This window comes from Haliaeetus albicilla, chromosome 7 (assembly GCF_947461875.1).
Source record: "Haliaeetus albicilla chromosome 7, bHalAlb1.1, whole genome shotgun sequence".
NCBI lineage: Eukaryota > Metazoa > Chordata > Aves > Accipitriformes > Accipitridae > Haliaeetus > Haliaeetus albicilla.
Window position 1 is genome coordinate 4,731,712 of NC_091489.1, and position 27,989 is coordinate 4,759,700.

General features: G+C 52.4%; 2 protein-coding genes across 2 annotated transcripts in view; one reads left to right on the forward strand and one right to left on the reverse strand.

Moving 5' to 3' along the window:
- FTSJ3 (FtsJ RNA 2'-O-methyltransferase 3) overlaps positions 1-27,989 on the forward strand; it is an 801,657-nt gene that overhangs the window by 102,988 nt on the left and 670,680 nt on the right. The gene's annotated exons all lie outside the window — the stretch shown is intronic.
- On the reverse strand, positions 262-27,959 carry CRHR1 (corticotropin releasing hormone receptor 1). The gene is made up of 13 exons (XM_069786723.1): positions 27,508-27,959; positions 18,959-19,043; positions 9,823-9,942; positions 8,493-8,578; positions 7,331-7,437; positions 6,849-6,969; positions 6,500-6,653; positions 6,188-6,248; positions 5,224-5,296; positions 3,976-4,061; positions 2,039-2,174; positions 1,797-1,838; positions 262-535 (listed from the first exon to the last, which is right to left on the reverse strand). The coding sequence occupies exons 1-13, from the start codon at positions 27,547-27,549 to the stop codon at positions 395-397; spliced, it is 1,254 nt and encodes a 417-aa protein (XP_069642824.1). The 5' UTR covers positions 27,550-27,959; the 3' UTR covers positions 262-394.

A 27,989-nucleotide genomic window follows, 5' to 3' on the forward strand; every position in this document is an offset into this window, starting at 1 on the left:
TATCCCAGCAATATCCTGCTGTCCTGTCACCTCAAAGCAGTGACAAACTCGAGAGAGGCAACGATGGGACATGGAACATCATGCCCAGGATGGAGTCAGGCAGGGAGACTGCTGCAACCTCTGTGGGCTCCTCCGGCTCCTTCTGCCACCCCAGCAGGTCACACTGCTGCCAGGGAGATGATAAAGCAGCATCTCAGCTGTCCTATCCTACAGATCTGCCCCAGCAAGCGGGACAGGAGCTTCTGTAGGGTTTCCTATAGCTGCAGCGAGTTTGTGCGCCTTCTGCAAGACTGGTGGGTGCAGGCAAGACCTGGCTCCTGTGCTGTGCCATGTCAGGGGTCCCACGCAGCGGGGACGCTGGCTCCCCCATCCCGTACAGCAGCTCGGTCCCAGCTCAGACAGCCGTGGACTGCTTGATGCTGTGGAAGCTGACGCGGGTCGGGGAGGTGGGGATGGACATGGCCCGAGCCACACGGGCACGGATGGAGTGCTTGTCCTGCCATCGGTGCCACCGCTTCCGTACAGCTGATCGGACCTGGGGATGTGAGACAGAGGAGGGGACATTTAGTCACCATGCAGCTGTCTGAAGTTGTTCAGAGGCACCAGCCATCCTCATCCTCAGTCTTTCAACCTAAAATTCTACTGAAACCCTGCTGAGCTCTCTGGGGCCGGGAGGGTCCCAGGAACCCCTGTCACCTCCCAGGGCACCCACCCTTGTTTGACGCCGTGCCGGTGAAATGCAGCCCTTGCAGCTATGAAGAGAGATGAACCAAACTGACTGTGCCTTTGAGCGCAAAATGGAAACAAGAAGGAGAAATAAATCTGAGCAGGGGCTTTGCAGGAGAGCCAGCATCTTACACACTGCACTGGATGCTGCTAGGGGCTGGGAAAGGTGCGAGCGACAGTTGAGGAGGTTTTATGGCTTGTCTGGTTCATGCTAGTGGCATTTCTTCAACCTTAATTCCACCCTACAACAGCCCAAGCGCTTTGTGTGGCAGGTAAATAGTGAAGAAATGGCTTTGCGTTGACTGCAGCGTGGGATGGCCCTGGGAGATGGCCACTGGATGCAGACGGCTGAGACGGTGCGGTTGGGTGAACACCGAAATCCCCAGCCAGCCCAGCTGGGATCAAGAGATGAAGGACCATGAATTGCATGGTGTGATATGCTCCTGGGTCACCAGGTAGCCCTGGTCCTGTCCCTTTTCCTCCTGCATCAATTAGATATGATTTGGTAACAAAGCAAGCTTGTCTGGGGCAAACTCTCCCAAGCCAGCAAAGGTGCAAGAGCATTTGGGAGAAGGCAGGGGAAAGAGCTGCTCAAATGACTGGCCCCAGGATCAGCCTCTACTCTCACCTCTTTTGCTTTCTGCTGTCTGTGTTTTGAGTCAGAGCCTGGGAGATGCCCTCGTCCACGGGCTGGGTACCCAGGTGTGTATGGGGATCACCCTGGGGAAGGATTTCCCAGGGATGGGGGGACCCTTGGCTCTTCTGCTGCACCAAATCACACGGGTGCACCCCTAGAGCATCTGTTCTCGGGGGTGGATTTTCCTCCTCCATAGGAGGAGACCGACAGTAGCCATTCCCATCTGGACATAACCTGTGGCTGCAGATGTGCCTGGAACTGGAGGTAAAGCACCAAATCTGATCAGCAAATGCCTTCAGCTGGGGAATTGGGTGCCAGCACCCTGCAAGCCCTGTGCAGAGGCAGAGCCTGAGGCTGAGCTTGTGTCTCCTTGCAAGGAAGGGTGTAGACCCCCCTCCCACCCCCCAAGCACCCCCCAGCACCCGGTGCTCACCTCGCTGTTCAGGAAGCAGTAGAAGACAGAGACGAAGAAGCCCTGGAAGGAGACAAGTGGCAGAGTCACCACACAGCTATGGCCAGCAGGCAGCCCCGGGCTCAGGAGCTTTGGAGCAACCCTGGGTTTGGGGATGTCTGGTTTTGGGAGGGGGCAGAAGCAGGGCAAGGCATCAGCCAGGATGAGCTCCTCCACATCCCTTGGTGGGGGACTGGGATGGAAGCTAGTGCTGAGGACCATACCTGGAAGGACTCCAGAAAGGAGTTGAAGTATATGAAGACGATCCTGGAGATCTCATCCTCCCCTGGGTTGACAAAGAACAGCATGTAGGTGATTCCCAGCAAGGGCAGCAGCACCAGCGTGGCCTTGACTGCTTTCCTGGGGAGAAAACACGGACCTGAGCTGCTGCAGTGCAGCCCTCGGCATGACGACTCTCCCCATCTCCCTCCCAGCACCAGCATGACTGGGACTGGTCTGACTGGGTCTGGGCAAACCAGTGACCGGGGGAAGACAGAGCAGAGTTGACCTGTTTTCCAGTGTGATTCCCAAGTGACTGGGCTGGTTTGAGCACTGGGCACCTTCTGTGGTTTCTCCATCCAGAAAAGGGCAGTGGACAGAGGAGGCCTGACCTTGAGCTGGTGTGAAATGATTGCTTGGCTGATCTAAGGCTCGATTAAAAAGGAATTAAGGAGGGTAAAATAATTCACACCCTTCAACATGGGTTTATGAAAAACTTAGCTAATTAATTTGATCTTTTCTTGATGAGATTACAAGTGCGGTTTGTGAAAAGCAATAGTGCTGATACAAGAGAGCGCGAGAAGGTTCGGGGCTTGGCATCTCCTTTGTTTGGATTAGGGGACAAGAACAATGCCAAGCCAACAGTTTCTGCTTAAAAATCATGTTAATGGACAGATTCCAACATTAGCTGAAAACAGGAAAAGTCATCCCTGGCAGGTCTGGGCTGGGCAGGGATGGGGACAGGGACTGTGCTGCATCATGGACCGGGAGGAGAGCCACAGCCTCTGACACAAACTGGCAGATGGCACGGAGGAGCTGGAAATAACCAAGGACATGAGAATCTTCAGGCTGGGAAATCATGGGATGGCACATGCACTGGTGTCTCTTCCCCAGGGGAACAGCCATGGTAGTGGGAGATCCATCAGCTTTTTACCAAACTCCGTTATCTAAGGTGAGCAGGAGCCCTCCAGGGCTGTCCCTTGCCTGGTTCAGGCAGGACTGCACAGTTTGTAATCTACCAAACTCTCCAAGTTTTCCTGTCCCATTAAATGTTTCTGGGAAATGAAAATGTTGTTCTGCCCAAAGGTGAAAAACCTTCCCTGCCAAAATCAGGCAAATACTGGAAAACCAAGTGTCTCTCAAAATTGCTGACTGAGGCCAACCAGCCTAGTTCAATAACCTTTATCTTTGCTCACCCCAAGCTGAATCATTCATCCCAGCTCAATACTCCATAATGAGGAAAGCTGGCATTTCCCAATGATAACATCTGAATTTTTCCATTCTAAGCTGAAAAAGCCACTCTCCACCCCAAACCTGCTTCTCTTGACCCAGCATACAGTGAGATTCCCCAATTCCTGCCCAGAAAATGATCCAGAGAGAAGCACTGATGAAGACCGAGGTGTTTTCTCCTGTTCCAGGTACTTCAGAGAGCTGCTCTGACTGTGTACCTCCCAAGTTGTCTGCAAAATATGCCCCAGCAGGGAAGGGTTAAATCTTCCTGCCTTGTGCTGCCTTCTCCTTGCGGCTTCGCGAGGAGGTGTTTGGGGTGGCATCGATTCATTACTCCTTCCTCGGCCTTTGCTTTGCTGCCAAGCGGCCATCTAATTCTCACCTCCGTGCCAGGATTTGCAGCTCTGAGCCTGGCGAGCTGATCGGGTCCCACCGAAACAGGCTTTTGCAAAGAGACTCAGCTCCCAACAGCTCCCTTCAAAGGCGAACCCAGCCATCCATGTTCTCCATTGCAAAGCTCTCACCGGCCAGGATTTTTCAACAGCCCCAGATGCAATGGCCAAGTGTCTCCAAAAAGCATTTGAGGTGCTCTTAGATGCCTCTCCACGCACCCATCTCCTTGATACTTGGCTGATGGGGCTGTTCCTATCTCCCCTAATCATGCTAATGCAGTTTCTAGGTCTGCTTTCTGCAGGGTTGTTCACGCTCTTACCTGTACTGGATTGTCTCCGACGTGGTTGAAGCTCGGAGCTTCGTCATGAGGATTCGGACGATGTTGAACAGGAAGATGAAGTTGATCTGGAAGGAAGAGGGCACCTGGTTAGTGTCTGCTCTCCCAACATTTCCTCCCATTTCCTCAGCAGAGGCAATGAGCCATGCCAGGGGAAGTGGGAAGGTTTCCTCTTGAACCTGATCTATTGCCTTCCATGCACTGGAACAGGACATCTGCATTTATCATTTTTAAAGCACTTTAGCAATAAGATTTAGGAGTTTGTTCAAGGGAGTAGGGCACACCAGGAGACTGGTGAGGAAGGGCAAGTGTTAGAGAAAGGGCTGAAGGTGAAGACATTGGAGGGGGAGGAGGAATATAAGGTGGCCGAAGGGATTTTGGGAGAGTGGCTGCCATCACAGCAAGGAGCCACTTGGCCACGCTCCCAGCTGCCGAACTGCTAATGAGGGCACGGGAAGGCGGCACAGGGAGCTGAGCACAATTGACACAAATTAGAAGTGGCCTGGCTACCTGACGGGCTGGGAAATGAGAAGCAGGCTCAATTATTCAGTGAGGCCAGTTGGTGCTGGTGATTAGTACTCCCTTGGGTTTTCTCAGCATTGGGCAAGGGGGGAGGAAAAGCTGTGGGACCTTGTGCATGGCTTTCCCCCTCCTATCACAGGTTGAACCCCTGGCACTACTGCCTGTGACTTGCCACCACTGCTCTTCTTTGTCCCTTCCCAAAAGGCCAAAGCCCCAGCAAATTATGCTTCGTATGACCCCTGGTTCAAGCATCACTGCTCTGCCCAGGGCCAAGAGCAAAGTGATGTGGATCAGGGAATGGAGTTGAGGTCCCCAGGCTTCCGTGAATGCTTGGCAAAGCACCCACCTGCCCCCAAATATTGCCAGGGCAGGGATGGAGGGACTTGCTGATGCATGTGGGAGTCTGTTGATGGGAGCATCCCTATCAGAGCGAGGTCTCCAGGCTTCCTTTCTAGCCCAACCCAAGCCAGCAGGATTCATGCACGCTCTTTCTCATTGTGGGTTAGGTGCCCAAATTTGCTCAAGGTACAGTTTGGGTGAGGGGAGCCGGGCTTGCAGGGCGAGTGGCATTGCTGCTGTGGAGCAGCATAACCAGCTGCAGCAGGGCGAAGCTAAAGGAGGGGGCAAGACCCTGTTCAGGAGGAGCCTTATCCCACGTGCAGTCAGGAAGGACCCTATATTTAGCAAGCAAGGTCACTTTGCTCTTACCAGAAGCACCAGGATCATGGGGCCTTGGTAAATGTAGTCGGTGTAAACTCCCGCTCGCTTCCCAAACCAACACCTGCAAGGCAAGGACAAGTGGTGTCGCAGACAAGCCTGCAGCATGAGTGATCTGGATTTACTCCTGTCCTTGCACAGTCTTTGTAAGTCACTGTCCATAGGGTGAAAGCACTACAACTTACACTGCTGTAGCCACTATAGAATAGCTTCCCCGGGAACCTGGTATATGGAGGTGCATAGGGACTTGTGGGGATGTTTATGGATCCTGTATGGATATGGGAACCGGTTACTGTAGGATGAGCAGGGACAACCTTACACGCACACAGGTCCAGGTGGGCTCTGTCCCCAGCAAACCCTGCAGGAGCTCACATGGGTGTATCCGTGTCCTGGGAGCACCTTGCTGAGTTTTGTTAAATCAGTGCTGTGCCTGTGTGGGTAGCACAGGGCTGCTGAAGTCAGGGGGCAAAACGAGCACTGAAAAACAAGACAAGATGCCATTCATCTAAATGGGCTCCTTTTAACTTCCCAGTCCACGTGATGAACTCTCAAGTGCCTGCTAAGACCTCCATTAGCAAGTCTCTGTGAAAATGGCTCAGGTGGTGGTAGTTTATATCTCTGCTGGTAGATTAAATCCCAGCTCCATTTAGCAAACACATTGTAGGAGCTCTTGATTAATCTTGCCTTTTCCCCCTTAAAAATCTCATTTGCCCTTTGAAGAGAAAAATGCAGTGGCAGGCAGCTGCAGGCAGGGCTCATGCAGCAGAGAGCCTAAAGGTGGGATAAAAGAAAGAACAGAAGAATATTATCTTTTTTTCCTCCCACCCTTTCTATGTACCCTGCCTGGTGTCAGCCCATCCAGGCAGGATCCATGCCTGCCACAGCCCCTGGCACAACTGATCTCTGGGGAATTGGGATAGAAAGGAGAATGGGGAATGAGAGCAATCAGGCTCACTTCTCGTTGTCGTAGTACAGCTTCCCGATGGCCCAGGCAACGATGATGGGAAAGGGGATACCTGCAGATGAACACAGATGAGTCTCAGGGGTGCAACATTGCCACAAAATCATGCTGTAACAGGGATTTTCTCACCCAAGGCAAACCATTGGGTGAGATGATATGGTCAAGCAAATCCCATCCTCCTGCTTCTGGCAGCCTTTTTGCAGCTATTTGAGTGCAAGAAGAGCTGGAGCAGAGGATGGAGGTGGGAATCACTCATGACTAAAACCCTGGGTGCCCAGAGGGTGAAGGAGAAATCCTGGTACTTACACCAGCCAATGCAGATGAACATCCACTTGCGCAGCTTATCCGTGGAGTAGGTGAGCACGATGGCCGTGTGCAGGTAGCAGCCCTCGCCGAACATCCAGAAAAAGTTGGTGACGTGGAAGTAATTGTAGGCGGCAGTGACCAAGCGGCACCAGACCTGCCGAGGGGGTTAGGAGGGAGACACGGAGGGTGAGGAGCAGAGCTCTGCATTACAGTGGTGAAACTGGTGCGCAGAGCAACACGGACCCCAACAGAGCAATTGAACCCATGTTTCTCACAAGCTTGGGTTGTCCATCAACCACCAGGCAGCCCTATTTGGCTCAGGCTGGCTGCCTGGCAGAGCTGCACCTACCACGTTGCTCTCGTGCACCTCTGGGTTCATCGTGAGCTGCACCACGAACCACGTGGCATTGCGTAGGATGAAGGCTGCGATCAGGTTCCAGTGGATGATGTTCCTCAGGCACCGAATGCTCCTGGAGAGAGGGGGACAAGGGACCATCAGAGGGTGGTGGATGGTTGGGGGACAGGGCTGTTTGTTGGGACCCCAAGGGCGAGCTGCTGGGGCCGTGCCCTGGGTGAGGTGGGCAGGACCAAGGCCAGGAGGTGGAAGGCACCAAGGAGGACCCTCTGCCTCCATAACCCACTGCTTTAAAAAAGCAGCAGGAGGAAAATAAGCCTGAGATAGGCACAATCCCTCCAGACTGGAGAGCGATGGCTGTGGGGGAGGACACGGCAAAACACAGGGGCTGGGTCCGTCCCCAGCCCAAGGGCTGTGGGGTGACCTCCGTGGGTTTGTGCCCTGGCAGGAGCACAGCAGTGGGTCAGGTCACTCACCGTAGGCGCATGAAGAGGACAAAGGCCACCAGGAGGGCCCCCAGCGAGACACAGTGCCCCAGGTAGTTGATGATGACGGCGATGTGGTAGTGCAGCTTGCTCTTCTTCTGGTGGGGGGAGATGGGGAAGGGGGGTCAGCAGCAGTCCCACGTACCACCACAAACCCACCTCCTCCACCGTATCACTTCTGAGAGCTGCACTGCAAAATTTGGGTGCTTTTTCGGAAAGTAAGTGCAGCCCACCTGGTGCGGGACAGTGGAGATGGGGCTAACATGGACAGGAGAGGCACCGGTCTGGCCCTGCAAAGGGCTCAGGCATTTCCATGCCAGGGCAGCTCATGGTTGCTGCCACTACATCACCCCTGCTCAGCCCTGGGACATCCCCAACCCCTCCTCTGGGGAAATCCTGCTGTAATTCAGCTGAGCTCACTGACATCTGGTGTCTCAGTTCATTCCCTGCTGCCCTGGGGGCACCTGAGAGGCTGCGATGAATTTGGGCAGAGGGAGCAGGGGATCTGGGGAAGGTGTGAGTGATAATTAAATTAATTGATCTCTCCTGCTGTTAGGCCCTCATCCAACCTGTGAATTAGCAATTAACTGAGTGAGAAAACCATTCCTGGCAAGAGATATCAGCATCTTAAATACCAGAGGTGGTTATCAACTGCAAATGAACAGTCAGTATCTCTTCTTGCTGCTCTGAGGAGTGGCTTGACCTACTCAGGGGCTTTTAATTCTTGGCCCCCATTTTTTTATCCCTTTTAGCTTCCTAAACACCTCCTTTATTTCTTTGCCAGCGGGGAGGGACGGGGTTTGCACTGAGTGCTTGTGTCAGGAGAGAGCAGGAGGAGGGTGATGGGGCTAGAGGGCATGCTGATCTGCACCCAGCGGTCCTGGGGCCAGGAGACCTCACATTGCAAATTCTTGTGGATTTTTAACAGGAAAGGAAACAGGCGTGGCTTTGTTTTTGGCAGAGAATGAAAATGCAGATCAAGAAGGGGTTCATATATGCTGCATGCAGCCTTACATCTGGGATGCTGCTGCACACCCAGCCCACAGCTCCCTTGGGCCTTTCCTGACCTGGATGCTGTTTGCCCTTCAAAACTCCATTGTCTGTCCCTCACCATTCTGCTAAGATCCTGGCTAAGGGGCTACCAAGGTCCTACCTCTTCACTGAGGATCTCCTGGCACTGGGAATAGTTGACCCGTGCTGCCCAGCTCCCGTTAGCGAGGCATTCCCTGTAGCCATTATCTGAAAGAGAAGGTGCCTGTCAAAGGGTTAACGGTGTGCAGGGATGGGGACAAAGTTGTGACCTGACGATTGTCACTAACGCAGGGGTCATTGGCATCGAGCCAGTGGCATCTTTTGCTTTGAAGCCAGCTCAGATGCTGCCTTGGTTGCAGTTGCAGAACCAAAATCCTTGGAACGCTTCAGACCCGCTCAAGAGCTTTGGGTCTGCACCAGCTCTGCCCCTCGGTGCTGGGGGACCCTGACACCTCCCACCACTGAGATGCAATGGGAGCAGCACGAGTTTGACTCTCCTTTTCCACTCCTCTGTGCCATTTGCTCGAGCGATCACGTGCCATCCTGCCGCAACGGCAGCGTGAAGTTTTCGCTTCTCTCCCCGCATTAGTTTTCTTTGCCTCCCAGCAAGGATGGCGAGCGGCAAGGCTAATTGGGTAGGAACGGCCACGACAGCCCTGGAGCAGTCTCCGATTAGTGTCAGCACCAGGCTGATGCCAGCACTGGGGCGATGCTGGGCTTCTGCTATTAGCAGGAGAGACTGTGAGCCTCATCAGAGCGATGGGATGGGACAAGGATGAGGATGGCTCTTAGGCAGGCACAAGTATGGATTAATGCAAAGAGACTCCTGCAACAGCATGAGAGACACCACAAAGCAGGAGCCGTATGCATGCGCTCTTCCACCGTGGCAAAAAGGTGTGGGATGGAAAAATTGATGTCTTCTGTGGGAAGCAAGGTGTTTCTTTCATGGAAAGCAGCGCTTGGGTGGTCAGAAGCTCAACTGTGTGCTAGGAATGGCTTCGGGCACTTTTCAAGTGCTGTTGCTTTGTCCCCTGCTCCCAGCACGTCATCAGCAGCGACAATGCAGTCACCCGTGCTGGGACGCCATGAGCCGCAACATCTCCCCGTCCTTGCTCAGCTGGGTGTTGCAGACCTCTGTGCCACGTCCAGCAGCAGGGCAGGCTCACTCCTCTTCCCCTGTCCCCAAGATGGGTACATCAGCCCTCTCCCCCATCGCAGGGGCATGTCCAGGAGGACCTGCTTATAAAGCTGCTGTTCTGAAACCACCCTCCCTGAAATTTGGGATATGAGGGCTTTTTTCTTTTTTGGTTGATGGATCCCACAAACCCCGCAATGAGCTCTGTTCCCAGAGATATATTGTCCCTCGTGCCCCTGCAGCCCCTGATGCACGTGGCTCTCTGAGCTCCCCCATCCCTCCTCCACCACGTCTCCACCAGTGCTGCTCATCTTACTCGTGGTGTTGTACCGCACACCATAGAAATATTCGGGGCAGGGGCGAGCTACCAGCTGTCCCACTGCACTTCGGGGCCAACACGTGCCGATCAGGTCTACCGAGGCGTTGCACTGGGGACCTGCGAGAAAAAAGGGTAGAGGGTTAGTGGAGGTCTGTGGGCCACTGTGGGCCACCTCCAAGCTGTTGAAGGGTAAAGATTTGCCTGGAGATCCGGAGCTGCAGTCCTGGCTGAGCTGATGGGTCACTGCAAGCTCAGCCCCCAGAAGAGCCTCATGGCAGACAGCAAACAGGGTCTGTGCCAAGAGACCCCAAGGGCTGGTTGATCCATCCTGGCCATGACTACTGCTCTGGTCCTGTCTGAGCACCTGGGTTAAGCCCAGTTCTGGCACAAACCTGGTTTTCTGACCTGGCTTCCCATTCAACTTGGGGTTCCCTGGCTCTGGTCTTCCAGCCCTGCTCCTTTCTTCAAGCATGACTTTGGCATCCAGCCCCGCCACAGCAAGCAATAAGCCAGATTTTGTCTTTCCCAGTGGTGCTGGTGGGATGCTCATCAGAGCCCCTCCAACCCTCTCACACCTCCTGGCTGCAAGATCTGCTTCCTAGCTGTTCCCGTTGGTCTCTTCCAGCCTTTCCCGGGAAGAAAACTCCAAGTCTGCTGCTGCTATTTCAGATTTCAAGCAGGACTTGTGTGCTTTTCCCAGCTACACAAGTGTGCTAACGTAAGCATTAGGTAGGCCAGATTGCAGGCTTTTTTATGTATAATTTGTGTATATTTAGAACAACATGTACTGTAGCTAAATATGTCCTAGCTACATCTCAAAGTGAGGTAGGAAGCACAACGGCTGTAATATCCATATAATACAATCCTTGACAGGCAGCAGATGGATGGGCAGCAGTCCGTGGAAGGGGCAGAGTTCGGTGCAAACCGCTCCGGGGTACCAGAAATGTTTGTGCTGCCGGCACAGAGGCAGACATTGCCATTTCCTAAGGCAAAACACCCCAATTCACAGTTCTCTGGGTGCGAGAACACAGCGTTTCCTCTCCACCCGGACTCGATGGTTGTATTTTGAATGCCTTTCCTGAAACTTCCTATGGATAGAGCTGGCTAAAGAGTGACCGAGCAACAAAAGCAAAATACTGTGTTATGAATATGACAAAGGTTTTCATGGGGGAATATTTGTTTTCATTGATTATCTGAAAAATTTCCTCCTTAGTTTCTTGGGATGTTGTCAGAGCAAATTTTCAGTGCAAAGAAAAGGAGGGTTTTCTTCAAACATCTTCGCAAGGGAAAACAACTTCCAAGCATGTGAGCTGGGGAAGCATCAGAGCGTGGTGAACATTACCTGCTGCCTTCCATAGCTTGTAGTGAGAAATTAATTTCAACGATGACCTTTGCTTTTAGCTTTGCTAATGTGTATGGTTGCTGCGGCAACCTTCACTTTAAGTTAACTGTTTTAAGCCTGTATTTATTAGGAAACAAGGTGCATTTAATCACATGTACTGTGTGTGTCTCTGCTTATCTGCATCCATTAGCATTTTTTGAGCTCCTTAGTTGTTTTGACCCAAATTTGACAGAGATACAGAGGGTCACAGAAAATGAAGTCCCTGTTTAAAATTTTATGATAATATTCATTCAGGTGGAGAAAAGACAACTGGTAATTGCTTCAATTAAGGACAAAGTTAAATTGCAAGTGCTCTCCCTACTCACCACTTGGGAATCCACCCAGGTGAGAAGCTGCTTGAATATCTGGAATAGGAAAAGCTTCACTTGGAATAATCTGGCACATAAAAATGGGGCTTGCACAGCACTAATGCCCCAAGCAGCTCACGCAGTCATTGAAAACGCTCCCTGTAACCAGTGGGGCTAAGCACAAATTCCAATTTCTCCCCATTCCCTCATGTCTCAGTCTCCCTCCTGCATCCCAGGGGCTGTGCTGGGGCACAGATGCAGGCTGCTCAGGGAGGACAAGCAGGAAGACTCGGTAACTAAAAATCAGCAAAGCCAGAGGGCAGCAGTAGCAATGGTACTCTCAATCAGTAAAACAAAACCACAGCAATGCCATTAATAACCAGAACCAAGATAGATTCATGGAAATGATGTGGTCAGACAAAGGTGGCATCGTTCTCTTATACATCTGCTCAAGTCTGGATTTAATATCTCCGCATTTCTCCAAGGCACTTGATTTAATGCTGCTTGGCCCTCCCATTAAAGTGCTATGGACACCCACCAGATGACAAACTGAGTGGATGGGTCTTGGAGCCCCACCACGGCAGGGATGCGGGGTGAAGGTGGAGCAGCATCACCAGGAGGTCAGCCCCCTCCTTGTCCCATGGGTCAGGGTTTTGGAGTGGGGTGACATTTGGGCTTGGGGGCTGCCGTCAGATGAGCAGAGGTCAGGCTCAGCCAGGCTGTAGGAGGCTCCTGGGACTTCACCCTGTGCACAGCAGGCTTTGTCCCAGCACCGTTGTAGGCAGCATTTTGAGGTCTGTCCCACCAGTTTTTAATCTGGTGGGAGGCTGTAATATTTTTCCCGGGCTCACACTGAGAAAGGCTTGATGAAGAAAAGCTGCAGAAAGCAGATGCTGCTCTTTCTGCTCTCTCTGGCATACAGGGAAGAAAAAAAATGTCCTGCTGGGGAAGGGTTAAGTAAAACAGCAAAGGCAAAGAGTGCCGTGAGGGCTGCGATGTCCCATTTGCCCAGCACGACCGTCTGCTCCAGCTGCTCCCCGGTGGCATGCGGGTCCCAGTATGCGGAGCACTGTTGAGCATGGAAATCATATGTATCAGTGCTAAATGCTTTCATATCTGCTTTGTGGCCCATCCATATTTGCAGGGGAATTATTCCCCCAGGTTCTGCAGACATCTGCTCCAGCTTTCTCAGCACCATTGGCTGCACAGACAGTTTTGGTCTTTGCAGCTTTACAGCAAGAAAGGTCAATGAATTTCCTAACTGTACCCAGTCCCCCTGATTCGGCTCCCTCCCATGCAGAAACACGCCATTTGGGGTAGGAAGGAGCTGGTCCTGCCTTGAGATGGGGAATGTGGCATCGGGGAAGTCACTCGAATCACTTCTCACCCTGTTTCCTTTGGGTTGTGCTGCTTTGAAGCAATATAAAGCATTTCCTTTCTTCTGAAGAAAAAAAGTGCCTGTCCAGGGACTTACACTGAGACAACTATATCACAATAACTGTCTCAGGATAACTATAGCAATATCCCTCCTGTTTATATAAAACATCCCTCTCCAGCCTGCTTCCACCACTCGCAGAGGCCCCTGAGATGGCTCCAAGCTAAAGGCGTGCAGCCGTGTGAAGCCTGGTAGTGTAAAGCTCTCCGGTCCCAGCTAATCTGCCAAAAGATTTTGAGCAAATTTGAAGAGGATGGAGTGTGTTTATCCTGGGCCAGCACCACCAGACGTGTGGCCACGGTGCTCTTGAGCTGATGCCAGGAGTTCTGAAGTGTTATTGTACCATCAAACCATTGCTAGGGTGGTATGAAGAAGACTGAAGCAAAGGTTGTGCTGATATAACCGTGCTGGTAAACATGTCCTCACCTCACACGGTGCAAAGCTACGCACCAGTGCAGCATCTTGGCTTGCTGCTGTGCCCCCAGCAACACTCCGGCTGCTTGAAGGGCGAAGCCTCTCTCCCCTTGTGCAACGCAAAGGGGCCAGGAGAGATGATAGAAATCTGAATCACAGACTCATTCCTGTGGTTGGGAGTGATGGGGTTATTTATCTAAGGTGTCCCAGGAGGCTGAGTAACAGCTGAAAGGTGTTAGCTCATATCTCTACCTGTCCTGAGCTCTTACTCAACCACAGTTATCTCTGTCCATCCCTGGTGTCCTCGGTGACTGAGCAGGCTGAAGCCTCTGGCTCCTTGAGGGTTTCCCTGCTGTAGCATTGGCATTTGGTAATCAGGGCTTCAACTCCACATCTAATCAAAATATACTCACTGCAGCCAGCACGCAAAAGGTTGTTTGTCCCTCCCAGGCAGCTCCACCACGCTGGTGGAGCAGCAGGAGACATTTCACACCTTATTGCCCCAAAGCAAGGGCCTTTGGGGGGATGCTCTTATTTCAAGAGGAGGGCTGGCTGGATCCCAGCTGCGGAGCCACTCGGGTGCTAAATGCTTGAGTAACACCCTGAGGCATTGAGGGAAATGGCACTGGGGGACAATTTCTGTTAATGCAGGCTTGAAATTGGGGTGGTGGAGCTACTTGCCTTCCCTCTGAGTCAGGGTTGGGTACTCAGTATGGCTGGGAGCAACTGTGGTTGCCTCAAAATACTTAGATCCTTGTTCACACTCTACCTCCAGCACTTCTTTCAGTGGCATTGGGTGTTTCTATTTATATTTGTAAGAGTCCAGTCCTTAAAAAATCCCCAGCAATCCTCCCAAGCGTTCAAGTTCCATGTTCCTCAATGTAAAATAATTACACAGGCTAATTAAGTGTTATGATAGCAAAGTGTCTTTGTAATGAATTTTCAGCTTGTTGCTATTCACCATCATTGACTGTCCCCTTGGGTCTTTGCTGCTATTCTGGAGAAGAATAAATAGGAGGCATCAAACCTAGCTTCTGCCATTGGTATTTGATGCATTTGCTCAATGTCATCACTTAAGACTGATCCATGTACAGCTTCTGTGGAGCATATCTATTTATTGAGTATATAATGTAGTGGGTTCAGTTTGGGGCATAGCTTGTTCTCCTGATATGACCTGTAGGGTGGTTGGAGTTGTGTTATTACCAAGGATAGCAGCAAGTGGTTTATTCCCTGGTATTGGCTGGGCTTTGCTGGTGGGTGAGAGAAGAATCATAATCCCTCGCTGGCAGAGTTTTCCTAGCAAAGACTTCTAGTTTGGCTACAACTGAACAGAGTAGCTGGCAACGATTTTACTGTATCCAGTCCAAAGTACAGTTTAACTGCTGTAGCTGCTGCTCACGCTGAGATGTGCCAGGACACTGTTTCCTACCAGAAAAACCTCATCACCTTCTTCCCTCCTCCACTACAACAAAATCTATGAATATAACCAAACTTCTATTGACACCCCTGTTTCCTAGATGATGGAGAAGGATGACTTTATCGATACTAGTATACTTTTAAACCACTATGATTTTCCATATAGGTGAGTTCGCATTTTTTGGTTCCCAAACCTGCCCCAGTATCACTGCTCTCCCTCAGTGCTGAGTCCCTGCCAAGACTCATTGCTGCCCCTTTAGCCCCTGCTCAGCTCTTTTATTAATATTTCTGCCTTGGTGGGAGAGATGCCAACGAGGCCGAAGGGAAAAGAGGTGCTGATGTTGTTAATTTGACCTTTATGAATTTAAATTTCAGTCTCTCCCCAGGGGAGTCAGTGAGTGAATGAAACAGCAGCGGCATGAGAAGGGACTGCTGGAGCAGCGTCAGCGGTCTGGGGAGCCGAGCTGGAGCGGGTGGAAAGTCTCTTGGTCAAACTGTCACCCGCTGTGAAGCATGTTTCCAAACCTGTCTGATAAAGCGCCTGTGAAGGAAATGCTCTCATCGCTCGCTGCTCTCCTGTGCTTCTCAGCCACACGCTTTTGCTATAACTGGACAACTTGATTTGCTTTATTTAAATGCAAAGCTACGCTCCCTTTCCTTCCTTATAAAAACCTGCAGTTAAAAAAAAAAAGATATTTCTCTTCAGTTCTGCCTAGCTTTGGTGTCATTTCCCTTTGCTTGAGGTGAACTTGCAGTGGCAGGAAACATTTCTTTCCCAGGAAGGAATCAGCTGTGCTCCCCTCTCTTTCCTGAGCATACACATGAGGTTGAGGATAACCATTTCTTCTGACAACAGTTTAACAGCTTAAAGGAGTGAATCGTGCAGCTAGGACCAGCCGGGGCTATTAGCAATTGGGTGCCAACTCCTTGGGCTGATCCAAGCTTGAATGCAATGAATGGTAAAACAACCCCATGAGCGCTCCGAGCTCACTCCGCTCAAGTGCTTTCTTCTGGGCTGCTTTGGAAAAGCCTCATCTATTAATTAGGAAGAGGCTTTCCCAGGGAAGTGCCACGATGGGAAGCGGTCCTGTGGCTGCAGGGGGATGCTTTGCCCCGATGGGTGAGATGACCTTGTACCTCCGTGACGGGCTTTGTGGCAAGGCGAGGCAAGAAGCAGCTGCGCACAGACCCCGGGGAGCTGAAATCATCAGGAAGACAATTTGCGGTCTGAGGCAATCTGTAGGCTGGGAGCCCTCGGGATAGGAACCTATCCACCCTGCACAAGGGGTGCTGATCCTTGCTGCATTCCTTTTCAAACCTAATCTGGGAATTTCTTGGCTTCCAGATGTTTGGGGGTGCAGCCGACCCGACTTTCCTAATGCACCACGTTGACCTCAAGTCCAGCCTGATATGATTTCTACCTGGCGGAGAAAATATTCACTGCTACGGAGGAAAGCAGCCTTTCTAACGGAGTGGCCAATTGCGTGTGGATGCCCACGTGTCCCAGCAGTGGCCAGAATCAGGGACTCACTGAGAGTTATTTTTGATGCATACCTAAAATATCAGGTTGGACCATCACACCTGTGCAGGGAGCCTGAATGCCAAGGGACATCACCCTGCGTTGGGGACAGTGTGCTTAGAGGAAGACGGGTAAATCAATGCTGATAAGAGGGCAGGATAAGGGAGCTCTGTGGGGCTCAGCTGCTCCGCTTCCTGGGATGAGGATTTGCTTGCAACTCCTGCACCCCATGAGCCCGGTGAGCATCACCCCAGGTCTGTCTCCACTACGCTGTTGTGAGCAGAAACCTTTCCAGATCAGTGCATGTGCCTTGGAGAGTGCTGGCACCCTGGTGATATCACTGTCCAGCCATGCCTCCTCATTAAAAAGTGTGAGATTAAATAATGAAGGGACTGGTGACCCGAGAGAGGAGGCGAGCCCACGCTGGGCTATTTTTTCGGAGGAGGGATGCTGCACACGGGCATGAGGCAGGGCTCCTTTGTGCATCCAACTGATGCCCTGCCGAGCCGCGTGCTGGAGGACCTCTGGGCTCGTGTTATCAGCATGTGCCATTTCCCAAGGGTTATGCAGACATTAACAAATTAAGTCTCCTGGCCTCGCTGCAATTCTCATTAGCGTCATCCTAACAACTCTCCATGTTAAATAGCCTTGAAACAAAGTTTCCAGTTTTGTAAATATCCCTCCCTAGGAATCGCTGCTTGAATCAGGCAGGGCTTAAATGGACCCCAAGGATGAGGGCTGGCGCTGAGCTCCACTTATCAAGCAGCAGACATAAGACAATTAGTTTCATCTCTACTTCTGGTTCTAAGCCCCCTCCTCGAGCTGGCAGCGGCTGTCACATGTGCCAGCCCCATCCCAAATTAATGAGTTACTCGGGGATGACAGGTCGGATGCGCGGAAGCGCTGGAGATTTTGCAGATCTGAAGCCTGATGTGTTGTGCTCCCCTGTCCCAGGGTGATGGGCACTGAGGTGCACTAAATCCTGCTTGGAATCACGCTAATAAATCCCTACTGAGCAAAGCCCGGTCCTTGCAGAAAGCAGCACCCACTGCTTGAGGGTGGCAGGGATTGCAGGGCATATCCATCAGCAAAGCCATGGCAGAACTTCTCCCTGCTTTCTGCCCTGTCCCCTGGGCATCCTCAGGACGTTCCAGTGGTGGGTGGCAAAGGCCATGAGCTGGGCACGAGGAGGCTCTGGGACCTGCCTGCTGCCCTGGGTTGTGCCACCAGCTGGTCCGTGCATGGCAAGAGGGTCCTGCGGTGCTTGGCTGGTGCTTCTGTGGGTCAGAGCCCACAGAGCTGGACACATGTTGCACCAGGGGAGGTGAATAAGAAGAAAACAAATGCCTCTTATCACAGCCTAACATAGCCAAGGACAACCACCTTGCTGAGCAGAGTGGTGAAACCTTCAGGGAGCAAAGCACATGAGTGATGACCAGGTTTCTTGTCTGCACTGTGCCCAGGCCAGAGACACGCAGGCGTTTCCATTTCCACCGGCAGCCTTACTCTCCCTTGGCTTTCTGCCTCCATTTCTTGGGCTGGGGCTGCTCTGGGGATGCTTCTTGCAGGGCAGTGGTGGCTTGGGCTCAGCCAGGCACTGAATCAGCTGGTGCCAAGCTGTGTTTTTTTAAGGAGTTTTTAATGTTGCTGTTAATGGGTGCCGGGTGGCGGGCAGCCATCTGTCAGCACCGGGCCTCTGTGGCCATCCATCACCCTGATGGAGAAAGCTGCTCGAGCAGCAGGGATCAGGGCAAACTGGGCAATTGCTTTGTGCCTGCTCTGGTCCTCACTCAATTGTGGGAAAACAAACACTGCTGCATCCCTGAGCTGGGGAGGACTTTTCTCCTTGTCCCTGTGAGCTCCTCTCCTCTCCCTCAGCCACCTTTCCTCCCCCAAAACTTGTCACTGAACCAGACCTGTCACTGCTGAGGTGACATCCAAGTCACATCTTGAATACAGGCTAAAAGCCAGTTTTGGCACAAACACATCTTGGGCCTGACCTGGTTGGATGCAAACCCATGTACGGGTGTTGAGTAGGAGTGAGCTGCCCATGACCTGGCTGGTCTCACCCAGCTCAGCTGAGCCAGCCCTGGCCACAGCCATGTCCCCAAAACTCCTCGGGGCTGGTGGCCTCCCAAAGTGCTCAATGGCACACATTTAGGAGCGCTGGGGGACAGAGGGTGGCCGAGCCCTGAGCACATGGTGGCCACACTGCACTGGTGACATGGTCTCCACAGAAAGTCACAACCCCCAGTTGTCACCCCTGGGCAGGGGGATGGCAGAGGGGGTGGACATAGGGGACGAAGGTCCTGGTGTCCCTGGGCATGGCAGAGAAGGGCAGCGTGGGAGCAGGGGCCGGGCAGACGTCTCTTTGCCCATGTTCCCCTTGAGCCCAGCCCAACAGACATTTATTTTCTCTATTTTTAGCTCTCCTGAGCTCTGTATCTTCAACCTGCCTCAACTGTCACCCTGCAAAGAGGCTGCTGCAGCAGCCAGCGTGGGGCTGCAACGCAGCTTCAGCACATCCCACCTCCCCTCAAAAAGGAGCCAGGCAGCTGCAGATCAGCCCAGAGACACTCTGCTATACCCTCTTCCAGCCACCCCTGCCACTGGGGTCCTCTGGGGATGGCTGGGGTGGGCTGGGGATGCAGGACACTCACCTGTGTGGTTGGTGACAGGCGGCAGGCTCTCGCAGTATTGCTCTTGGACAGAGGCTGCAACTGGGCTATCCCAGAGGAGAAATGCCTGCATGGGGAGAGAGCAAACCACAGGCAGGGTTATGTGTGTAATATGCTGCCTCCCCAGCCCACAGTCCCTCCTTGGACATGGCAGTGGGTGGGTCAGATCTGAGCTTGTCCGTGTCTTTGTGGATGCCACCCCCCAAAGCTGCACGATGGACGTGTACCCATTTGCAGAATGGGTTTTTCAGCCCAGAGGAACTGGGCTTATCCAGACTGGGGCTGTGGGACTGATGCTCTCTGCTCCGTTTCCCACCCACCGATCCTCTCCTGCCCCAAATATCCCCCTCAGCAAACCATACTGCAGCCCTGCTCAGCCCCTGCCGGGCTGCGAAGCTTCTGCTATTTAGCAATTTAATCAACACTTTTAGTTTTAGCACCTTTGCAACCTGAGAGCAGACAGGGGAAACACGATGAGCCTGACACCACGCTCAGATTTTCAATACCTTATTGAAATCACAGCCTTGTAAGCTGTCAGTGGGAAGATGTTAATACACGTCCTTAAGGAGAACTGATCCACAGTCAACCGGGTCTGGCTAAAGCCTTTTTTCAGGAGAAAGGCTTGTCTGCAAACACTGACTTTCGCATTGCATTGGAATCATCGACCAGGATCTATCCCATCCCTTTCCAGAGCAGCTCCCGGGCGGCTCTGCAGCTCTGCTGCAAGTGAAAACCATGGACTCCATCTGCATGGGGAGCTATTTTGGAAAAACTACTACTGAATTATTGTGCCTTTGCAGGGGTTTGGGGAAACAAAAACCAAGTAAGGCAATTGCAAGTGGAAGACGGCAGAGGGATGGTGCTGTTAGACCCAAGGTTCACCAGGGAGGCAGATGGGGGAAGGAGGGGACCTGCTGTTTTGCAAAACACATAGATTTCTACCAGAGCAGCTGCCCACTTTCTCCTCCGGCTCAGAGGTGGGTGGCACGGTGACACAGGCTGATCCTCCCTGCTCAGGAGATGAATGCCAATGGTGGATGAGGCTGAACTCCAATTTTCTCACCCCAAGCCTGTCCTGCAAGGACTGACTAAACCCCTTGGATGAAAGCTCCCTGCTGACTGATTGAACGGCAGAGCCGTGCCCCCAAATACAAGCACATACAGATCCCTTGGGAAACTCAAACCTGAGCCTGGAGGCAGGAAAGGCTGCAGCCTCCTCTACTTGCAAGCAAGCTCCCAGTTCCCCAGGCAGTAGGCTTGGACACCGTCCTCTGCTGAGCCGATATAATGAGCAGCAACCGCCGCCTTCTCCACTGGCCAGGCTGGTTCCCTGTGCCTGATCTCCCTTCCCGAGTGCCATTTACCTTCAAAACTGCTCTGGGTAGGGAGAAGACGGTCCTCCTCTTGCTCTTTAGCCATATAAACACCGGCTGCTCTTGCTGGCACATCCAGCAATCCCCTGCACCTTATCAAAGCATTAGCAGGATTTATTCAGACATGGAGACAAGCTCAGCACCCACTTGCTCTTTTCCAAACAACTATTTACTGTCTTGGGAAGCTGGTTTTGACAGCAAGAGAGATGTCAGGCAGACATATAAATGGAGCTGAGAATAGCTTCCTTGTTATGACTGTTCCAGATGGCACAGGGGATCCGGCAGCAAAACCCTGCCCTGAGCGCAGGCGCTGCATGGAGCCCCTGTTGTGCTGGTCCTGCAGGACCTGGGCACCTCCTGGGTCTCTTTGCCAAAAGCTGAGACCACCCAAACTGCAGCCACGGTGTAAGCGATGTGCTAGTGGGGTTGGCTCCCCTCTGCGTTGATGCCCGGAGCTGGTGCCCGCCGGACCTGGTGGCTCTTTGCACAGGTAGCCGGGACAAAAGAGTTCCTCCCAAAAGGGGCTGGGATGGTTTGCCTACCAGAACAGGCTCTCAAGTGTTAATTGGATGTGTTTCTCCTAATCGCAGCCTGCTCCAGCCTGGCAGTGCTCGTTCTCCTTCCAGACACAGGGAGAGGTCTTGGCACTGAGCAGCAATATGGACCAAGCTACAGCTAGAGGGGGGTATGGATGGAGTGCAGTCTCTGGCTCTTTGCAGGCTTTGTAAATGAGCTGAAACAGCTACAAAAGGAAGAAAGGAAGAAAGAAAGAAAGAAAAAAAAGGTTCCCCAAAATACAACAAACCCTAACAGCTTTTTTACCAGGCTCTGAGTCTTGTCTCACTGCAATGTGGCCAATGCTCTTGACAGAGGCAGAGCTTTTTCCCCTCTCCCGTCAGCCCCAGCTCGAGGGGGATAAGCTGGGGAAGGTGGCAGCTGCAGGTGGATTTGCACAAGCCAAAAGCATCCTGATCTGGTACCCTGACGGTCAGGCTCCCATCTATTTTGCCCTTTGCATGTTACTTTATCCCCTCCCCAGGCTTTGCAGAGAGAATAGGTCAAAGCTCCATCCATGAAGAGCTTCACCTGCCAGAGCATCGCTGCCATGAGATGCCACATGGTGCCCAGCAGGTCCCAGGCTGGCCAGGCTGGAGCCAAGCATGCCTCAACAGCCCCAAAACAGCAGTGGGTCGTGCTCGGGCCAGAGAAGGGCCGTGTCCCTCTGCCCTCCCGGCCCTGCTTTGACATAGGCTACGGCAAATCATGCTCTGCGGTGAAGAACACCTCCGTGACCTCTCTCAGGCTGCCAAAATCCTGGAGAGCTTCAGCTGAGCATTCAGCTGCATGGGGAAGAAACGCAATCTGCTTTTCTAGAAGCAGCCTCTTTGCACAGAAGTCCCGGTCAGCCCAGGACGTTGCTCCCATGGGGTCGATAGTTCTGCTGGGACCCATACTGGCCCCACACTGGCAGCAGCTTCTCCTTCATCAGGAGCCACCAGTGGCTCCCCTGCTGTTGCCTCAGCATCCGTCCAGCTCCCTTCTAGGCTCTGCTAACGTCTCTGTTTTACACACGGGGAGGCATCGCAGCAGACACCAGTGGTGCCCGGTTAACCTCAGAACTCAGCGAGCAGCAAGCTCATTCCTTTTGCCCCCAGGTTTCCTGCAGCGGGATCAGCCGGCCCCCACCAGTCCTCGCTGCACAGCTCAGACACCAAAACCTGATGCTGCCTCAGTGTTTACTCCATCCCACACATGGCAAACACCAGCTGCAACTGGTGTCCCACCACCCACCAAGTCAAGGCTGTCCCAGAGGGGAAACTGAGGCACTGAGTACCACTTGCCTAAGGTTGCTCCGGCTGTGCTGCACCATGTGGGGCAGGTTGCTCCTATCTGGACCCACTAGCCATGTCCTGATGCAATGCCACTGGGTTTTTTGGAGCCGTTCCATGTGCCCGTTGAGGGGCACAGGGTGGCAGGTCCCCTGGGCCAGGACATGCAGCACAGTGGGCTGAGACAGTGTCAGCTCTTCGGTACGAGGAGGCTGAGGGTCTCGCTGCTGGTGTGGGAGTGAGCAGCAAAATCACACACACACACACATGCACAGCATCAGTCTCTGTGACCTGCCACTGACCTAGCAGCACAATTCAATTAATAACAATTAGGAATTAATGTCCCCCTGCAGTGCTTTCCCTCTCCAAAGCAATCCACAGATATTAATTAATATATTCACATCTGAGTCAAACATCAACCCCCTGCACCATACTACCCAGAGACAGGCTTGTCCCCCCTTGATATTTTATTGCCTCAAACAATTTTGGATCTGCATGGCAGGAAGGGCTGACAACTTTGAGCAGTGAGATAGATGGCTCGTAGCCTAATTAGCGATCTAAGATGGGGCTTGGGTTTTCCACTGCCGACAGGGCTGTAATTGGAGAGCGGAACGATTAGCAGGATGAAGCAGCGTGAGCCAGTGGCTTTGCACAAAGCTGGAGAGGTCAGTGGGACCGATGGATAGTGATGGCCACTGAGACATCCCTGGGAGGGGGGTCAACACCAGCCACCCTGGAGTTGTCCTTGCTGTAGGGACCTTTTCATCCATCACTTCTGCTCCCCAGCTTGGCTCGGCTTGCTGCCTCCTGCGACACTTGGTGTGGAAGAACAACCTCCTGGGACACATGGGCATGCGAAAGGCTGAGCACCGTCTCTGCCCTGGACCTTTGCTGGGGTTCCCTGGGGTGTTAGGCTGGGATCGAGACTGCTCTTCGCCCCAAGCCTGCAGAAAAAGGTGTCAGGCTTTGGGCATTAAACACAGCGAATGCTAAAAGAGCTGGATGCCAACCTCGGATGGCAGAGCAACATCAGTGGCGTGGGAAGGGAAAGCATGGAGCGGCATGTTTTGCCAACACCGCAGCCGCAGGCTGGAGGTAGCCTTGAAAAGCCTGACCGAAAGAGCTGCCCACCCAAATGTGCTTGGAGGTGGCCAGGGTGCCTCCAGCCCTCCCTAACCCCTGCCTTCCCTCCGCTGTGGGGGATCCCTTTTGCCCTTGTCTCCTCTGACTTACAGGCACCGTCTTCTGCAGGTGATGAGCTTCTTACCACCTCCACCTTGAGGGCTTTCACTTGGATAAATCCCATCCCTGGTCCAAGCCATGAATGAAAGCCCCAGGGAGCATCTGGCCCATGAAGGACCCCCTCTACAGCCCCCTGCCTTAGCCCTGACAGTGACCTGCTTTGCCACCCCCTGAGCTCAAGATTTCTCCAAGATTTGCGCTTTACTAACAAGCTCCTTCACTTGCTTTCATGCAAAGCCACATCAGGAGCCCTGGGAGCGTCAAGGCATCAAGGCAAAGTGCAGGCAGCAGAACGAGGCTCAAAGCAAGAGCCACGGGGGGATTTTCTGTGGCTGATGTTACTCAGGGGGGAAGAGCAGGCGGTGAGAACGCCTCCATCTGGCATTAAAATCTGTGAATTTATGAATTTAGCCAGATTAGAGGGCTAGCCCCTGTTGTGTGTAGACAGAGGCTTTGGTGTGAGTATTGATTCTGTTTGGACTCTCTCTCTGAGCATGCTGGATACAGATCCTAACAAAAGAATATCAATCGGGGCTAAATGAATGCCCTGTAAAACCTGATTTATGAGCAATTAAAGGTTTTTCTGGATTAAGCTCTGGCCTCTCTCGCTTGCCGTAAATAATTCTGACTTCATTTACCTATCAAAAGGGGCATGGATTTTTGGAGACAAGTAAAAAAAAGAATAACGGCATTTGGATATTGGAAGCTAAAGGCACAAACAAGCCAGGGAAGGGGACACTGTGTGAATCAAAGCAGCTCCTGTGGCATCCGGATTTGCCAGAGCAAAGGCTGCTAAAGAAGAGTTAGAGTGATGGACACAAGCACAAGGGAGGGCTGTTTTTCTAAGGTGGTTGTATTAAACTCTCCTGCAGATTGTACATGTGGGACCCATGTGCATTCACAGATATTTTCATTTTGGGGCTGGAGATTTGTCTTCCCCAGCAGTCTCCCAAGACCCACATCTTGGCTGCCCCAAGCCCCCTCCCTCATCCATCACCTGGGCTGAACAGCCACCATTTAATTCACCTGTAATTTTCCTCCAGTTTATCTGCATTCACAGCTAGGGAAAGCTTGGCCACACCAGAGCTGCATCTGCCATTGCCTTTCCAGGGCAAACAGTACAGGATTTCAGGGTGGAAGAGGGACTATGATCTGCAAATTCCAACACCCTTTGCCCTCTGCCACCTGAATGGAGGCGATTGCTTCTGGGTGGGTGACTCACTGATAAAGCAGGACACTCTGCAGAGAAGGAGGGTCTCTTCTATTAGCTCAAAATACAGTTAGGGAAAAAAGAAAAAACAACAGATGGGCCTCTGGGTATGTTATACCATCTTCAGAAAGAGCCACCCGCTCATGAGTGACAGCTCTCAAGCGTTGGACAACGGCTCCTGGGCTCTGTTTGTTGAAGGAACCCCGTGCTAATGATTTGTGCTTTCCTTTGGGTCCAAATACTGTTCTCCAAGATAAAACCACAGATGCAGCCTCTCTAAATGCTGCAGACTAGGACCTCAGCTTGAGCTTGTTGCTCGCAACAAACTTCTGGGGCAGCCCTGTGCAGGATTTCTGGTGGGCAGAGCTGTATTTCAGGGCAGGGTTGAGCCGGCTGTGCAGGCTATTCTCATCATATTTCTATATATTCATCCTATGGTGATAGAGCAGCTATTCTGGGAGCAGGCTGTGCCATTTCCATTCACTTCTTTACTGGAGATGCGAAACCACGGGGATGATTTCATACACGCTGAATCAACTCTGGCTTTAAGGAAAGCGAGGACTAGAAGAGATCCCCAGGGTCAACATGTCCTGCTACTGCAGCACCGCATCTTATGCAAGGATTTGAGCAGTGAAGGGGTAGGGGGCTGTTTTTTTGGCTTATTGGTGCTGGAGCTGATCAAGGGAGGGGGGAAACTACCCCAGGCCCAGCATCAAATTCTGTTTTTTCATAAAATGCTTTCGTAAACAGTTTTATCAGCCCCAGAAGCGTCATCGGTTCCTGACAAAGCTGCAGGTGAACTGTTTCTTTTTAACCACTTTAGTTTGTTTAAATGACTTGCAGGGTGCCAGAGAGCATTCTGCAGCAAGTTTGACTGCCTCTCTCCTGGTCTGTCTGTCCAACTCCCTGAGGGATGTCTACCCAGCAAGGCAAGGTGGACAAATCGATGCTAAACTGGATGCATGGGGAACACCTCAGCTGTGCCAGCCCAGGAATATTCAGGCTGCAAAATTTGCCCAAGCAGGGGAGATTCGCCCCTGCTGAGCTCTCCGTTGGAGCTGGACTGCTGCAGGTCTCTGCACTCGCAGGCTGGACGCTGCTGTGAGTATGCCTGGCTGCAGGGACATGTTCACTTAAGGCTGGAGTTTCATGGTCCTTTAGCCCATGCTGTCCCCAGGGGAGGGTTGGGACTGTGCTGGAACACGGTCTGAATTTTTTTGCATATATTTATAAGAAAAAAACAGATAGTTTGACTGCAAAGAGGTGTTTTGTATAATGGGCGTTTCTTTTGGGGGATGGCTGGGGGAGACTTCTCTTTGCTTGGGCTGGTTTTTGTGACTCCCTCCTGGTCTCAGCCCTAGCACAGGGGTGGTTTTGCTCTCAAAGTCTGGAAGCTTTTTGAGGATTTGGCCCCCCGTCATCACAAGGACACCATCGTTGGGGAACACCTAGGGATGTCTGGGGAAACCCCTGAGCCTGAGGAGGTTTAGCCGAGGATGGGCGCTGTGTCTCAGCACCTCTGGGCTTTTTTTCTGACCACTTTTTGCTTATATAGTAGCTATCGGGAGCTGTCATGCTTGCTTGGCTGTCCCCTTCTCAGACCCTGCCCCTATTGCACCTGGTCTGTGGCTTTGCCAACCGTGTCCCCACATACTGGCCAAGTAGGACCTGGGTTGGGGGGAAGAGATCCTGCTCTGTCTCACCTTCGTTTCTTGCATTGGAACCAAACAAAACCCCAACCAGGGAATATAACCACCGAAGAGCTCTTATAAAGCAGGATTAGGGGTGTGCAGTTATAGGAGAAAACAGCTGCTCAGAAGAGGAGCTTTTAAAAGCAACACCAACTTGGCAAGGAGGTCGCCTGGTGCATATCAGCTCTTCTCATTGCTTAGGTGAGAACTTTGCTATCCAAAAGGTGCAGCTAAATACTCCTCCCTGCTCTCACTGATGCACAGTGAGAAACCAGCCCGCGGGGTATGAACTGCAATGGTGCTAACGGAGAGGGTTGACCCTTTGCTTTTTCTGCTTTTTTAACTCTGCCATCACAACTGGGCCACTGAGACAGCATTTTGCACAGAGCCAGGCAAATTTTCTCTTTTAACCCTCTTTGACACGGAGGTTTAATCAAAAACCTGATCATTTTGTTTAACTGCCTGCATAGGTCTGTTCAAATAACGTTCAAGATTTCACTGGAAACCTTTTCATCTCCTTGTTTCCCTAGGGTTTGGGATTTAAACATGCTTTGGGCTGGGAACATTTCATTTCTTGATGAGCCCTCGGGGAGGAGGAATATTGCTTCTGACAAAGCATTTGCATTTTGTGCAGAGCTGCAAAATTAGCAGTGGCTACAGTTCCACAGCAAGCAATTTAGAGAGGGAAGTCTTATGCTTTTCGCGTGGAGGGGGGGAAGGAGAGGTTTCTTTAGAAAATCAATTAAGGGGGGGTACAATTAGGCATTGCATTTGTGTTGTCTCCATCCATCACACCCCCAGAGCAGCCACCCCCTCCCAGCAGCCTAAGGAAAACTGGTGGCAGCTGGTTTCACTGGGAGGTGTGAGGCAGGAGCTGCTGGGAGAGCTGGGCTGCGCTCAGGAGGACCTGGCTGTGAGTGTCCCCCCCTTTAATGATCCTTTCACTGACTCCAGCCCCCTCCCTGCTAGTTTTTGGGCATCGTGAGCTCTTGCCAAGCCCCCGCGCCTTGACTGGAGGAATTCTCCTGAGGGCCCTTTGTGTAGCGATTTCTCCTTTTACTTTTCCCTTCCTTCAAAGAAATGGAAAAGTCATTGCAGAGAAAGCGAGCGGTGCAGGGTGCGGAGGGCTGATGGGGAGGAAGGCAGAAGGGCCCTTCTGGGAGAAAAAGACTTAAAAGCATCTTACCTGCAGGAGGAGGAGGAGGGCAGGACGCAGGCTGGGCACCATCCTTAACTCCCACTGTGCCCAGCTCTCCGGGGCATGGTTGGCAGCGGTCCCCACTCCTGCTGGGCTCCTTCTGCCGTCGGGGATAAAATCCTCTGGGCTTCGTGCGAAGGAGCGTGTCCGGGTCCCGGTGGGGCTGCTCGGAGGCGGCAGGTACCTTTCGCCCTCCGCTTTGCTCAGCGACCCGTTCCTGCCTTTTATAACCTCCCTCGGAGCCGGTCCTCTGCCTTCCCACCTTCCAGCTCGCCTGGCGATGGGCTACATCCCTCCTCACCAGCCTCCCACTCCCCCCTTCCCTCCCTCCTCCTCTTCCTCCTCCCCTTTTCCTTCCTCCACCTCCCTAGTGCTTTCCAACTCTATTTGATTTTTTTTTTCCCCTTTCTCCTTCCCTCCCTCAGCATCTTTAGCAGCAGAAACTTCCCACCGACCCAGGGACCCCCACC